The sequence below is a fragment of the Lactuca virosa genome, chromosome 8, assembly GCF_052849685.1.
Source record: "Lactuca virosa cultivar CGN04683 chromosome 8, Lactuca_virosa_CGN04683_v6, whole genome shotgun sequence".
Taxonomy (NCBI): domain Eukaryota; kingdom Viridiplantae; phylum Streptophyta; class Magnoliopsida; order Asterales; family Asteraceae; genus Lactuca; species Lactuca virosa.
Genome location: NC_136433.1, coordinates 21133536 through 21150636, shown reverse-complemented (window position 1 = coordinate 21150636; position 17101 = coordinate 21133536). Strand labels below are relative to the sequence as shown.

At 40.6% G+C, this 17101-nt stretch overlaps 1 protein-coding gene across 1 annotated transcript in view; it reads right to left on the bottom strand.

Moving 5' to 3' along the window:
• Positions 1 to 16577, bottom strand: part of LOC145130154 (cardiolipin synthase (CMP-forming) / mitochondrial hydrolase fusion protein-like) — a 31177-nt gene extending 14600 nt beyond the window's left edge. The window contains exon 1 of the mRNA XM_079064997.1: positions 16458 to 16577. Coding sequence (XP_078921123.1) covers positions 16458 to 16577 — 120 coding nt within the window. The remainder of the gene's footprint in view (positions 1 to 16457) is intronic.
• Between the last annotated feature and the right edge of the window lie 524 nt (positions 16578 to 17101).

The window sequence follows — 17101 nt, the reverse complement described above, 5'->3', positions numbered from 1 at the left end:
ATGCGCTTATCTCTTAACTGGCTACTCAACTTCTGATAACTTGAGGTTCCCACTAGAAAACAGAGTTACAGACCAAATTTCCCTACAGTACACTTATACTTGACAAGAAGCTCAGATAATCCTTCGAGTAGGAGACTTATCCCTGCAACGGTTAGACTCAGACGAAAGTTGCACAACAGGGTCAAATCAACCACTCTGAGATTATTTAATCCAGCTGCAAACAAGTTAGCATATACCCCGAATACAAGAAACTCCACACATGAATCCCAAGTCACTGAACCCACTTCGACTCTTCTTGCTACCACTTGTTGCTTTTCAGAGGCAATTGAGGCCTCTTTGATCCCACCTTATCTGTCAACTACTCGAAACACCGGACACCTAACCGATTATTGGGCCAAAAATACACACAACAGTCCCATGCGACCTCTGAAGGATACATCGTCTAACAATAACTTCCCTATCTATATCGCCACTCATGGCTCCTTCAATCCTTTTGACCCATCCGATCATGATAGGCTGACAACCTGTCGCCACTGAATCCGACGCAAAAAGGTGAATGCTACCAGAATATATGTAGTCTTACATCATACCCAGTCTCCAACGACCTGCCGTTTCCTGATTCCAACCATGTTGTGGTCTACCCACAATCTTGCGAACTGGCCCACCCTGGCCTAATCATCCAAAATAATCTGTGAATGCTACAGGTCATCCCACAGTCTCACAACACTTCCCACACTATCTTGCCACTAGTAAACTCTACGGCTACCCCGTAGTCTTACAACACCTCCCACACTATCTGACTACTAGTGAATGTTACGGCTACCCCGCAGTCTTACAACACTTTCACCCCAACTGACTATTAGTGAATGCTACGGCTCCCCCGTAGTCTTACAACACTTTCACTCCAGTTGGCCATTAGTGAATGCTACGGCTCCCCCATAGTCTTACAACACTTTCGCCCTAACACAACCGCAGCCCAATGCCTTACCCCTAATCTTTCAATTCGAAACGCACATAAAGTCGAGCACGTACTCGACCGAACACCCAAACTGAACTCAATTCATGACTGGAACCCCAACCTGATTTCCCCAAATTCTGCTATCAAGCACCAAGAAGACGCGATTTACATGCTGGGGAGTTTTACCGAACTTCCAACTCACGCAACCCTCAAACCAAACAGCCACTTCGGCGGCCCTCCTCCTTGACGGGGATGCAAAACTCATCATAGTTTTATAACCGCTCCCGCTCCTGAATACATGAATGATTCTCCCCTACTTTGATTCGAATAAATTCTCATAGCATATGAGAATTGAAGAATTCCCAATCCTTCTCACTTTCCAACGACAGGTCCAATGACAACCAGCGCTTACCAACTAGTGCTCCATTACTAGCCAATCCCCAACAGACCACACAACTTCTGTAGACCAGATGAACACTTCACGAATCCCAGCAAAAACTGATATCCCCTGATGCTTGAAATGATACCACACTCAAATCTTGAAGACGAAAAGACAGATGCTCCAACCATTACCTCATCAACGAGCCACTTCCCTTGGCGCTTCCATCAGTCAAGCAATAACGGTTACTAAAACCACCGAATCATGACGATGATGAATAGCCATCCTGTGGAACCCGGACCGCATACCTTCCTCATAATACCCCTGAACCGATCTCGGCCATAAACCAAGATCATACTGAACACTCCCAACTCTCAAATATGGAAATAACCTTTCGTTAACCACCAATAATTCATCATATGCAAATGGCATGTGAGATCACTTGAAGATATAACCCAAACACAAGCAGGGAAACAAACCCAAAGATACACTTACCCAAACCCTTGGAACGAAAAACTCCATCGTGTAGTTTCCCGCAAGTGTTGCACTGAATCCGGCCCTGCTGGCCTCTCAAAAGCTGATCTGAGATCTTGGGTCTCTTCCCGGGACCCTCCAATATATGCAACTGACCTGAACCTCTCTTCCCGAGGTACCCCAAGTCGATCTACTGCCCTCGGCTCTAGAAATCATATCATTCACGGTCTCGCACCCTGACACACTCACCAGCTCAATCGTCAATGGTTGAACTGCAATAGCTGGAGCAACCTCTGACCTAAACCGAACTACAAACTACTCCCAAGACATAGTTGTTGGATTAGGTGTCTAAGCCCATAACTATATTTGGTATGTACTTGACCCGATAGTAGCATGGTCCTTTTGGGTTGCCTTCACCAAAGCAACTTGACTGGATGAATTATGGAGAAAGAGGTTGATTATGATTTATTAATATATTATGTGAATAATATATTAAAAGAGAAATCATATTATTTAATTGATATTGGTCAAGAATTAATTTTGAATTAATTTTGTGATCAAAAAGATATTAATTAAATTAAAGGGGACTGATACTGTAATTATAAGATAGTTACAAAGTTGGGCTTAGGATCCCTAAAGAAGGGATGGATGAAATTCATGTGGAAGCCCACATAGAATTCGTCCAAGGGGCCTTCTAGAAGGATCATATGGGCTACTTAAAGACTAAGCAACTAGATTAGGGTTTTAACTGAAACCCTAGCAGCTCAGCTATATAAAGGACCCTTGGGACTCTAGATTTCATCCACTAAAAACCCTAAGAAGAGTTCCAGCCGAAAATTAGTATCCCTCCTCCTCTCTCTTATATTCTTCCAACTTGCTCTTGGTGTTTGTGATCGATTAGAGGTATTACACTTGTGATACTAAAGCTCTCAAAGGTTGAAGATCTTCAAGCTACAAAGAAAGGTATCATTCTAACATGTTTATCATGTCAATTTCGAAATAAGCATGCTAGATAAGAGTTATGGATTTGGATGATTATTGCATGTACAATTATAGAAAACCTAGATCCAAAGCTTTAGGGTTGCAAGTACACCATAGGATTGATGTTATGCTCCAAACTCATCAGTGGTATCAGAGCCTAGGTCGTTTTTCTATTGTATTTGATGCTATGTTTAATTGTTCAAAGCAAAAAGATTTTCGATTTTGCATCTGCCTGCTGACCACAACGTGGCATATCTTGCCACGACGTGGTGGCGGGTCAGAATGAAAATTTTCGGGATTTTGGCTAAGTTTGGATTTAGATGATTGCCATAATTTGTTTTCTAATTAAAAATTCGTTTTTATCTGTTATGGTAATGCATATCTTAATCCAATTAGAAGATAATTGTCGATCTATAAGATAATTATTTGTATATATGATTAAGATAATTATTTATTATTTGATGTGAATTATCTTGCCATTAGTTGAATTAGGTCGAATTTAGATAATGAAAATTTACTGATTAATTAAATTATTTTAATTTGATCTAGAAGGTTTCGAAAAGTTTCAAAACTTGCCTACAAGTTTTGGAATTTAAGTTTTAATTAAAAGGTTTTAATTTTGAAAGATTTAAATTCTAAACCCTAGAGTTTAAAAAGTTTAAATTTCAACCCTTATACTATTATAATATTAAAGGATTAATTATTATATATATGTATAAGATGAGTCAGTCTTACCGTTAGTAGGCCTCATTCACGAATCTAATCTATAAGGGGGGTATAAGGAAATTGTCTATAAAATGGCGGTTGAATGGGTGTCCACTCTCACCCACCGCTTCCTTAATTGGTGGTGGGTCGTTAGCCGAACGGGTAGGATAGGACAAACTAATTCCTCATTAATAAGTATAATGATTTATAAAGTAACTAAATGTTTTCATAAATTTCCAATCTTAGTTACTTTAGGAAAATTGTGAAAATGATGCTATTCCATGAAATTGCACTTTGCACCTTGCCAAGTTGTTAATGGAGCGTGTGTGGTTAACCGACACACTAATGTGGGACTAGCAAGGGTGGCAAAGGGTAGCTCGATGTTGATCATAGATTAATGGAGCGTGTGTGGTTAACCGACACATTGATTAGGGATAAATGACATCGAGAGTACCAAGCACATTTGCATAGTTATTCACACCTTGTTTGTGATCCTCGGTATCCCAGTCACAAACTTGAAGGGCATAATCGAGATTTAAACATGCCATTGAAAAGTTCATTGAATCTCAGAAGAATCTAGGAATTTCAAATTCATCTAAAACTTAATATTCTTTTCGTTTTTCATGGTGGAAATTGGTAAATCGTCATTTACATACCTTCAAATATTTTGCAATTGGATTACGGAATCCCTCTTCTGAATTGTGAAATATTGTATTGGGTCCTAGCCCTAGTTTTCATTTGGGTGTTAAATTAGGGATTCTTATCTAATCTAAACTTTGTCTCTTTTCCTTTTCAGATGTCTACCTCGAACAACAACACTTCTGGCTCGAACCCTTCTGGCTCTTTCTCACTAATGAACTTGTGTGGGAGGGTGATATTTGATGGATCCAATTTTAATGATTTGGTTCGCAACATCCGCATGGTCACCCGCTACGAGGACAAGGAGTATGTTCTCGACAATGAGCTTAAGGAGATCGATCATAACACTGCTACTCCCGAGCAAATCGCTCAATATGATGCTCATGAGAGGGACGCGACAAAGGTGTCGTGTATCATGCTCGCAACCATGACTACCGAACTCCAAAAGTCCTATGAGGACTACTATCCTTATGAGATGCACCAAGATTTGATGGAAAGGTACCATCAAAGTGTGAGGTAGGAAAGGTAAGAGATCATCACCTCCATGATCACCACCAAGATGAAGGATGGAGAGTCCATCACCGCCCACTTATAGAAAATGCAGAGATTTGTGGATCGCTTGCTGAAGCTTAATGTTAACTTCGACGAAGAGTTGGCCATAGATATCATTCTACACTCTTTGCCTCCTTGTTATGATCATTTTTGTATGACCTGTCATATGAACAAGGAGGAGGTCACTCTAAGATGGCTCCAAGGCCTTCTGCGAACTTCTGAGATGTGACAACCCGAAAATTTTTGACTTGTAAAGCTCAGGCAGTCAACTCAGCTAAGTTTCAGACTCGTTTCTGCTATCATTAAGCCTTGTTTAGAGTCCATTTAAAGGTTCAAAGCTCAGTACATTCAAGCATTGAGTATAAGAATGGATCGCGTATACTTCTAGCACCAAAATCAGGCCTTACACTCCATCATGAGGAGTGTACGGCCGCACACTTAGGTGTGCAACCGCACACCCCTCTCCTGGCAGCACACTTATGTGTATAAGGTTGGGACTTAGCCTTCATTCATCCCTTTTCACCCTCCCAAGCCAAGAACATGATTTCTCTCTCAACTATCATCTGATTTTCAGCCTAGATCTTCAAGATAGTAAGTGTTCTTCCCTTGATGTTGTTAATCCTTTTAAACTAGTAACATCCTTTGATTTCATCCATTGGAAATCATATTTTGGCTAGATCTTTAAATCTTCAACCATTTCACTAAGACCACCAAGAACACACACTTGTTCTTGGTGATTTTGAGCCATCTCGAGCTTCCGGATCGTAAGTACCCTTTCCCTATGCTTGAATCTTTTTTAGAACACTAGTTTAGCACCTTAGAAATGCCTAGAACTCATGATCAAATGGTGTGTGTGGCCACACACCCAGGTGTGGCCGTACACCCCTCAAAACACCCTTAAAGGGGCCTTCAAAGTGCATTCCAGCTTCACCACTTGTTGATCAATTGTCCCACAAGCCTCCCTACCCTTGGAAAAAGTTTTTGTGCACTCATTACCATGAGTGTGCAGCCACACACTCCTTGGCCGCACACTCATGGCCGCACACTCCTTCATATGGCCGTACACTCCCTTTAAGTGAATCACGTGTGATTCTAACACTTTGTCAAAGTGATTCCTAGTCCCTAAAGGTGTTTCATTGCATTTGGTTGCTTCTAAACACTATATTTATGTCAATATATGCCATTATATGTCATTTAGGACTCGTATAGTCTCGGGACTTCTTTCGTGGAACTTCTCATCCTTATGCGCATATTCGTTTGAATCACCCACATAAGCTGAGTTCATACCCCTATAATGAATCTTTTAACTGTTTGAAATGCTTTTAAGGGGGGAATACAAGTTGAACACAATGATAATTGTGTAATTATTTGTTATAAACATCTTTCAAAAGATTGCTTATGTCTTTTATAAGTGATCAAAACATTTCAAAAACTCTTTTCAAGTTATGTTACTTTATAGTTTAACAAAACTCCGTTCTTAAAGTACAAGCATAACTTAGTAGAAAAATTAGTCTTTTCAGTAACAGTTCAAGTAAATACTAGTAAACTATAAGGGGTATAGTTTAGAGGTTCAGTTAATACACGATAACATAGAGATCATACTATAAAGAGAAACAGGGAGGTAGATACAATACATCAGAGAGACATACTATATACTATACAATGAGAACATACTAAGATACTATAACAGAACGAACATACTAAGATGCTATAGCATAAGAACCACAGGATCTAATTATACCAATGAATCACTAACTCATTGTTCTAAACAAAAGGTGATAGTAAAATTGGGTATACATGATCATAAAACTATAATGTGAATTTACACGGCCTAGCAATTTGTTTGCGGAAGTCACGTTTGGTCCCTAGAATCTCTTGCAGGGAGAGCGTATAGTATGGGTACTATCCATCACACTATGACCTTAATAAAACAAACATGTTTTAAGGTAATCAGTACTGCAGGTTGTCAATTCAAAAGACAACTGTGTACTTATATTTTTCCCATTACTTTCATTTTGTGACAGTTCCACTTGAAAGTTAATGCAAACTATTTTCGAGTCAAGATCGTTATAAACTATGGAAAACTTACATTTTACAAACGACAAACAGAACAGTCGGGTCTAGTACATTCAGTAGAAAGGGACCTATAATGCTAACCTTATGATTCCTTAGTGCATGCATTCAGGGATATATATTAATCAGATCTGACAGGTAGTAGGATGTGTGCTTTCCGCTCCATTTCCTGTTCCTTGTTTGGTTGTGGGCTTAGAGCAGATTCACCCAACCTACTATCTATCCGACCTTAGCTATGTATATATTCCGTATACACCAGGTAATCATAAGGGGTACCATGTATGGGTCAGGTCTTAGGACACTAATTCAATGCACCGTTTTCTAGTACAAAACATACTTTTCAAATAAAGAACTTTTGGTATACAAAACTATAAACTTAACCAGTAAAGGGTTTAATCCATTTTATTAAACCAGTATAACTTAAAGGACCTTAGGTGGTCAATTCTATAATACCTTAGTTTATACATCAGGGTTATATATAATTAATACCCGATAAGTAGTTGAATGTGTGCTTTCCGCCTCACTTCCTGTTCCTTGTTTGGTTGTGGGCTTAGGGCAGATTCACACAATTAACTATCTCTTCGATATTAGATTATATATAACTAGTATAAACTAAGTGATTATAGAAGGAACCACCGTGGTTACCATTTTTACTAAAAGAAATAAGGGTTTTCTTAAAGAATCTTTTCATCAAATATAAAGGAACTATTACAGTTAACTCCGTGAGTACCAAGTGAATACGTCAGGGTTATATACAACGACGATCTAACAAACAATGGGATATGTGTCTTCCGCTTCATTTCATGTTCCTTGTTTGGTCGTGGGCTTAGGGCAGATACACGCAACTGATTGTTTGTTTACTCTGAGTTTTATATAATTGGTATCCTTTTAGTACTCATAGAAAGGACTGTAGAATCATTTTTACTTATCTTTCATCAAAGCAGGAAATATAGGATTTCCTGGAGGAACAGACAAACTTTTCTACACAGAACTTACTATCACTTACTACAACTTTCTTACTACTTAGTTACATCACTAAAATCTTATGAACTCACCAGCTTAAATGTTTATCTACGCTTTCAAAATAACTTGTATTCTCAGGAGACCAGTAGATAGGTACGCGCACTGGGATTCAGAAGATGGAGCAGTATAGCTTCATGTCTTTTTGTTATTTTCTATGTATTCTATATTATGTGAATCACATATTTTGTAAACACTTTCTTTCTAATGAAATGGTTGTTTATTACTTTGCTTACTATGATGCATGACTTGTGATACTAAACATGACGTCCTCCACCCCAGAACATTTCCGCTGTTACGGTTTTGGGATGTGACATGAGAGTAGTTTGAAAGGTAAGTCTGTTGCATCTACTCCTACTGCTGTTGCTCCTGTCTTGGCAATTGGACAAGGGAAAGGGAAGAAGAGGAAGATTCCTTCTAAGAGCCACAAAGGAAAGTCCCATGATGGATCCTCTTCAAGTGGGATCAAAGGTGGTTCTGTTGCTCCCTCTTCTAATCCGAAGGATGCAGAGTGCTTCCACTGTCACGACAAAGGGCATTAGAAATGAAGCTGCCCGAAATATCTGCAAGACATCAAGGATGGGAAGATAAAGCCCACCTTCGCACGTATTTACACTATTCAATCTAACAACTCACATGCTATTTCTTGGGTCCTTGATACAGGATGTGGTTTTCACATTTGTTCTGATTTGCAGGGTCTAAGAAGAAGTAGGGATGTGGAGCATGGGAAGATGAACTTGATCATGGGAAATAGGAAAGCGTCACCTGTCACCAAGATTGGATTTTATTCTTTAGTTCTTAGTAGTGGGTTAGGATTAGAGTTAAATAATTGTTGTTATTCGTCAGAAATGACACGAAACATTATTTCTTTCCATGGTTTGTATAAACAAGGTTTTATATTTTCATTATATAATGAAATTGGTTCTATTAATGCTTTCTTGAATGGTACTTTCTATTTTGAAGCATTGCCTTGTAATGGTATATATGAAACTGTGATGGTTGTAGACAACTTAGGAAATAATGTGTTGCATATCAATTCGTCCAATGGTTTGGACAAAGCATGCTTGTGGCATTTTCTTCTTGGACATGTCAACAAGAAGCGCATAGCCCAACTCCAAAAGGATAGAGTATTGGAGTCATTTGACCTTAGGTCCGATGACACGTGCGAATCTTGTTTGCTTGGAAAGATGACCAAGTCACCCTTCACTGGTTCTTGTGAAAGGGGTGAGGGTTTATTGCATCTCATACATACTGATGTATGTGGGCCCTTTAGATCCACCACAAGGGATGTGAACTGCTTCTATGTGACTTTTACCGATGATTATAGCAGATATGGGTATATCTACTTAATCAAGCACAAGTCGGAAACTTTTGAAAAGTTCAAAGATTTTAAACAAGTGCAGAATCACCTAGGCAGGAAGATAAAGATGCTCCGATCCGATCGAGGTAGTGAGTATCTTAGTATCGAGTTCCACGACTATCTCAAGGAATGTGGAATTGTTTCGCAATTGATGCCACCTAGGACACCGCAGTTAAATGGTGTAGCTGAGAGGCGCAATCGAAACTTGTTGGACATGTTTTGTTCCATGATGAGTCGAGCTTCATTACCTATCTCATTTTGGGGGTATGCCTTAGAGACTGTCGTGTATATCTTTAATCTAGTCCCAACTAAGAATGTTTCTAAAACACCTCACGAGATGTGGACAAGGAAGGTTCCCTCGTTGGCACATATCAAGGTTTGGGGTTGCGAGGCTTTCGTAAGACAAGAGACCCACGACAAGATCGAACCTCGTAGCGAGCGATGTATTTTCATTGGCTACCCACAGAAGTCCTTTGGATATCTCTTCTATAGACCGAGTGACAATGTTGTCTTCGTTGCGAGGAGAAGGGTTTTCTGAGAGAGAGAGAGAGAGAGAGAGAGAGAGAGAGAGAACTCATATGCCAAGAGGACAGTGGGAGGCAAATTGATCTTGAAGAGCTTTAAGAATAAAGTGATGAAGGAACCTCTAACACTGGCACTCAACCTGAGGAGAAAACTCCTGTTGAACCAATTGACGAGTCCTTACCTCTGAGACGTTCCAGTAGAGCTAGCGTTCCACCTGATTTTTATGGTTTCCATATAACTGCTGAGGGTGATACGTTTATTAGTGATAGTACACTAATAAATTTGGATGAACCTAACAATTACAAGGAAGCCATGGCAGGCCCGGAGTCTGCGAAATGGAAAAAGGTGATGGACAGCGAGATTCAATCCATGTATGACAATCAAGTTTGGAACTTGGTTTACAATGTGCCAGGTCGTAAGACGGTCGGGTGCAAATGGATCTTCAAGAAGAATACCGACATGGATGGGAAAGTACACACATATAAGGCGTGATTGGTTGCGAAGGGCTTTACTCAAACTCCTGGAGTTGACTATGATGAGATCTTCTCACCAGTAGCGAAGATTAAATCTTTAAGGGTCATGCTAGCCATAGCTGCGTTTCATGATTATGAAATATGGCAGATGGATGTCAAAACCGCTTTCCTAAATGGGAAGTTGGCTGAAGATGTTTACATGAGTCAGCCAAAGGGTTTTGTCGATGCGAATCACCCTAATAGAGTGTGTAAGCTTGATAAATCCATCTATGGATTAAAACAATCGTCTCTCAGATGGAATCTTTGTTTCGATGAGAAAGTCAAAGAGTTTGGTTTTTCTAGAAGCGAGGATGAGTCTTGTGTATATGTCAAAGCCAGTGGGAGTATAGTTAGCTTTCTCGTTTTGTATGTGGATGACATACTGCTCATAGGAAACGACATCCCAACCTTACAGGAGGTTAAGTCCTGGATTAGGAAGTGCTTCGATATGAAGGACCTCGGAGAAGCTACTTATATTTTGGGGATAAGGATATTGAGAAATATGAGTAAAGGACTAATAGGACTTAGTCAAAGTACTTACTTGGATAAAGTGCTGAAACGTTTTAGCATGGAAAATTCCAAGAAATGGGAATTACCAATCCAAGGCAATACCAAACTGAGTAAGACTTAGAGTCTGAGTACAGATACAAAGATAGCAAAGATGAACTGAGTACCATATGCTTCCGCAGTTGGCTGAATCATGTATGATATGACATGTACTCGCCCTGATGTGGCCTTCGCTTTGAGCATGGTCAGCAGATATCAAGGGAACCCTAGTAGAGCTCATTGGACTACGGTAAAGAACATTCTTAAGTACTTGCGGAGGACTAAGGATTGGGTTCTTATCCTCGGTGGGAGTGATGACTTGAGAGTGTGAGGGTATAGTGACGCCAGTTTTTAGACCGACCGAGATAATTTCCGTTCTCAGTCGGGCTGGGTGTTTACCCTGAATGGAGGAGCAGTGACTTGGAAAAGTTCCAAATAGGAGATCGTAGCTGATTCAATGTGCTAATCAGACTACATAACAGCGAGCGAAGCGTCGACTGAGGCAATATGGATAAAGAACTTCATCAGAGACCTTGTAGTTGTACCTGCCATAAAGGAGCCTATGGAGATTTTCTATGATAATGAGGGTGTGGTCGCCTTAACCAAGGAACCGATGGATCATCATAGATCCAGGCACATTGACAGAAAATATCACTTCATCATACATCGGGTAGAAGAGGGACTCCTCGTAGTGAAGAGGGTATAGTCAGAGGATAACCTAGCAGATCCTCTTACGAAAGGACTGAGTAGGGTTAAGCACTTACAGCATGCTAGGAGTATTGGGCTGAAGGACGATATTAGTTTTACTGATTAGATAGCTATTTAGAAACTTGTAATAGATAAAATGTAATGGACATTTGATGATTAAATAAAGGAGTTTTATTTATAAGTAGTGTTACTGTCTTGTGTCGATTGTTTACTATTGTTTCCTTTGCATGTTTTGACTTCCAGAATAATAAGATTATTCAAACTATCCACAGTCGATCATACTTTGGAAGTAGTTATTGAGGCAAGACTGTCATGAATTGGCTTGTAGATTGTCTGAGTGTTTAGACATAAAAAAAAGTTTGATGCAACGTTCATGAGTGCTCCTGAAATAAGATTTGAGTATTGGATTAAACCCACGCTCACATGAATCACTTCATGGAATTTATCACGAGTGATTGTGAGACAATAATATCGTATAGTCTTTAAACAGAGATATATGAGTTGTTGTTTACAAGTTGGTTGTGCATTGATAATGTGTAAACGCATCAGTAACTTGATGTTATAAAACATATTGTTATGTATGATTTGATGAGTAAATAGTACAAGCATATAAGTCAAAGTTTATCTGTTCCTTTTACCCTAAGAGGTTAAAAGCGATATCTTAGGTCCCTCGATGATTTTGTGTTGACTTCTGTGTCGGGCCCGGTCATGACTAAATTGATGTGTTCAATTAAGTTCTATGTCATACAAATCAGAAATCAAGAAACAAACTGTTGGACAATAGGTATGACTATGTTCCATTTATTTGTCCACATGATATCTTGAGAACGGAGGACTACATGATTTATCAATAGGACATGTCAGAGTTCGACAGCCGCTTTTGAGAGCTACGATTGCTAATCGGATTTTGAAGTCATACTTGCATTTATATTTATTAGACTTATCCAAGTGGGAGACTGTTGGATTAGGTGTCTAAGCCCATAACTATATTTGGTATGTACTTGACCCGATAGTAGCATAATCTTTTTGGGTTGCCTTCACCAAAGCAACTTGACTGGATGAATTATGGAGAAAAAGGTTGATTATGATTTATTAATATATTATGTGAATAATATATTAAAAGAGAAATCATATTATTTAATTGAAATTGGTCAAGAATTAATTTAGAATTAATTTTGTGGTCAAAAAGATATTAATTAAGTTAAAGGGGACTGATATTGTAATTATAAGATAGTTACAAAGTTGGGCTTAGGATCCCTAAAGAAGGGATGGATGAAATTTATGTGGAAGCTCACATAGAATTCGTCCAAGGGGCCTTCTGGAAGGATCCTATGGGTTGCTTAAGGACTAAGCAACTGGATTAGGATTTCGACTGAAACCCTAGCAGCTCAGCTATATAAAGGACCCTTGGGACTCTAGATTTCGGCCACTAGAAACCCTAAGAAGAGTTCCAGCCGAAAATTAGTATCCCTCCTCCTCTCTCTCATATTCTTCCAACTTGCTCTTGGTGTTTGTGATCGATTAGAGGTATTACACTTGTGATACTAAAGCTCTCAAAGGTTAAAGATCTTCAATATATAAAGAAAGGTACCATTCTAACTTGTTTATTATGTCAATTTTCAAATAAGCATGCTAGATAAGAGTTATGGCTTTGGATGATTATTGCATGTATAATTAGAGAAAACCTAGATCCAAAGCTTTAGGGTTGCATGTACACCATAGGATTGATGTTGTGCTCAAAACCCATCAGTAGTATACAATCCCGAAAGTGCAATAGATCGCACAATCAATCCTTGCCGCCTGATACAAGAGATCCAAGGCGAACCGAATCCTAACTCCTAAGGGGTAGGAACTAGTGCGGAAAACACTTTCCATTTCCTTAATCCAACGTGAAGTCAAACATCTGTCAATCCTTCCACTAACTGGCTCACCACCGGAGCCGGGACCAAACCATGGTCCTTCCCCATGCGTGCTTATCCTCATCTTGTAAAGCAGCTATTCCCACGATCAAAACATAACCAAGAATTCTCCTTCCCATAATCTTCTTAGATTCTCCAAGACTCTCACCGATTCGAGTATGGATCCTGTGCTTTCAATAGTGCGGGCCCAATACTACCTTCCACACCTATCCATACTTTCCTCAGCAATACTATCGAATCCTCTAAGTCACCTACTCCACTGATGCACCAAATATCCGCTAAACAGCAGCACGATACCCACCGAAGCAACTCTTAGGCTCCCAACCTCACCGAACCACCCCCACTAACTCATTGGAGCATATCCTACGCTTTCCTAGGTTCCCAACCTCAACCCGCCATCAGCTGTTGAAGAACTCCCCATGATGCCAACCATCCACCTCTTGGATATCTTCATATCCACTTAGTAGCCGACTCCCATCATTCAAGAGTTCCACAAAGCACAAAGCAAGCAGCATTTGTGCAGTAACTCTCCAACCCATGAAACTATCATAGAACATTCAGCCCACATACCACAACTCATGCTATCCACATCCATCCTCACCGCCGGCTGCCTTATGCATGCAAATTATACACAAAACAGGGTCTAATAGACTGTCGAATAATAGCCTCTACCCTAGGACCACAACCAGACAAGGAACAGGAAATAAGGCCAAATCAATTATTCTAAGGCTATAAGATCCTAACCGTATACAATTTTCAAAGCATACACTTAGCAATTACTAATACCAATAGTCATTCTCATTCCATCATGGCATCCAGTATCCCCAAGGCTACAAGCATCACATATCAGGCCAATCTATCGCTAACTACTCATCACTAGCATGCAAGTCTACCAGCTCATACAACATATAAAGGCATCTCTCTTATCCCTAACTACCATGCGATTCACAGATTCATAAATCAAGTCATAACAGATAACATATATGGGTATTCTAGGGAAACCTTACTTGAGCTCGGCCGAGTGCATGCACCACACCCTTTCTTGTCTTAGAAAACTCTTTCCTTGAAAACATTTTTCTTTTGAAAACTTTACAGATCCTCAGTCTGAGTTCAGACACACCCGAAAGTATGTCTGAATCCCTCAAACCAAGGCTCTGATACCAACTTGTAACGACCTAACAATCAAGGGTAAAATTTTCATTTTTCATTATAGTCAAACACAAATGTTACTTCATCCAATCATTCAAAAACATTGCTTAATTAAAACATTCATCAGAGTTACGTCCCGAAATCACATAATGCGGAAAATACGGGTGTGTGCGCTGCGATCAAGCCGGGCCCTTCCTTCCAAACCAATGATACCTGAAACCATAAACAAAACTATAAGCACGAAGCTTAGTGAGTTCCCCAGAGCATACCCCACATAATCCACATAATCACATAATCCATGTCAATCACATAAGGCATGCATATAAACATATAAGGATGCCCTGGACACCCTCGAGGGTCTTACTCCATGATGCCATGGGCACCCCCACATGGCCTTACACCTATGTGTCATGGTCACCCCCATGGTCTTACTTGGAATGCCATGGGCGCCCCCACATGGTCTTATAACCAAGTGCCATGGGCACCCCCATGGTCTTTACCTGGAATGCCATGGGCACCATACATGGTCTTATAACCAAGTTCCATGGGCACCCCCATGGTCTTTACTTGGAATTCTATGGGCACCCCCACATGATCTTATAACCAAGTGACATGGGCACCCCCATGGTCTTTCATGTAAGTATCACAAAGACACTAGCATATAACATACCACATAGTCAACTAGTATACCACCTAACATGTAACCAACTAGCATACCACATAACACATAATGGGTCGGCCTTGGTGCCTTCGACCCATTGGTATGGTGAGGAGACTCACCTCACACTGCTGAAGTCCTGCGGATAAAAATCTAGCTGTTCGATGACAGACTCCCGAACTGTCCATATCAAAACAACACTCAATTAACCATTTGGGTTTCAATGCATAACCATAAATCCACACTTGGAGTAAAAGGACCATTTTACCCCTAACCTAGCTTGGTTCAAAACCAAGGCCCAAAAGCCAAATAATCAACCAAGGCCCAACATATGGCCCAATTTTCCAAATTGGGTCCAAACCTCTACATGGTCTTACCCTAAGGCCCAACCATTAATTCTAGTCCAAACACTTGGCATTCCGATGGTCCAATATCTCATAATAATCAAGGCCCAATTATGGCCCAATTTTCCAAATTGGGCCCAAGCCTTTCCAATGGGCCTTATCCTAAAGCCCAATAATTTCCTTAATCCATAAACTTGTTCCCTATTGGCCCACAAAGGCCCACAACAACTTAGTCCAAGAAATGACCCAACAAGAACCCTAACCTAATTAGGGTTTTCACATAAAATGACGATTAGGGTTAAGTATTCTTACTTAACTCATTAAGGACTTAATCCTTTAAGTCCATCACCCCACTACGCCAAGCATACAATGTAATCGGCCATAAGTCATATCATCAATCCAATGGTCCAAACGCGGGTCCCCACAATTACAACTAACATATCCAAAACTAGGGTTTTGTAAACCCTAATTAGGGTTTCCAACCCAATCGCATGCCAACTAGTCCATTGGTTAAGTTTTTAGGTCAATTTGTATTAAATAAGTCGGGCACCACCCACTACCACCTCAGGTAGTGGTGGTCAACGGCGGCTCATGGCGGCAGCCACCACCTCGTGGTGGTGGTGGTTATGATTCTAGTCCAACACATGTCCAAGCAACTCAATTAACAATCCAATCACACATAAATGCACACCGCCACCCAAAACGGTGGCTGGTGGCGGCAGCCACCACCTCACGGTGGTGGTGATGGCGATTTCCTTGATTATTCTAGCCAAAAATACGATTATACAATATAATATCCAAAATAAACACACACACATGCTCAGCCACCCTCGTGGCGGCAGGCGGTGGTTGGAGGTGCTAGCCACCACCTCACGGTGGTGGTGGTGGTTCTCTTTTGATTCCCGAGCACACAACACACACACACACACATTCATCTAGCGGAAGCCAGACATACCTTCACGAGGCCACTGTAACATGCACCCAACACAGCCACCCTTGAGGCAGCAGGTGGCGGTCGGAGGATATCAATAAAACGAACCAACTGCATGGCGGCAACGGCGACGGCGAGACACATCGGTAGCAGCAAGGAGGTAGAACTGGGGGTTGCGCCATCGACGGTGGGAGAAATGACGGCTACAGAACGCGTTCAGCTGGTCTCCCCACGACTACAACATCGGTCTCGGTGGTTTATCCTGGCTACACACGATGTCCGGCGGCAGGAGTTGTTGAGGTTGGCGCCGACAGCAAGATAGAAGGTGGAGGAATGGCGGTCGAAATCGACGTTGCGGCGGCAGTTGGGATGGCTTCTCATGGTGGCGGCTGAAGAAGAGATTAGGTTTAGGTTTTGGTTTGAGAAGGTGACGGGTTTATACCCGTCCAATTGTAAGCTTATTTCATAATTACAATTCTATCCACTCTTTCTTAATTCCTTTCAACATAAATCCTTAACTTACCATTCAGCCCTCAGCATTCCAAAATCCTTTCAATTTAAGTCCAATAGTTACCAAACACTCCCTGACTTCTGAAAATCTTTACAAAAACTACCCTGGAAATTACACTTTAACCCCCTATTCCAAAATTATGACATTTATCTCCTCG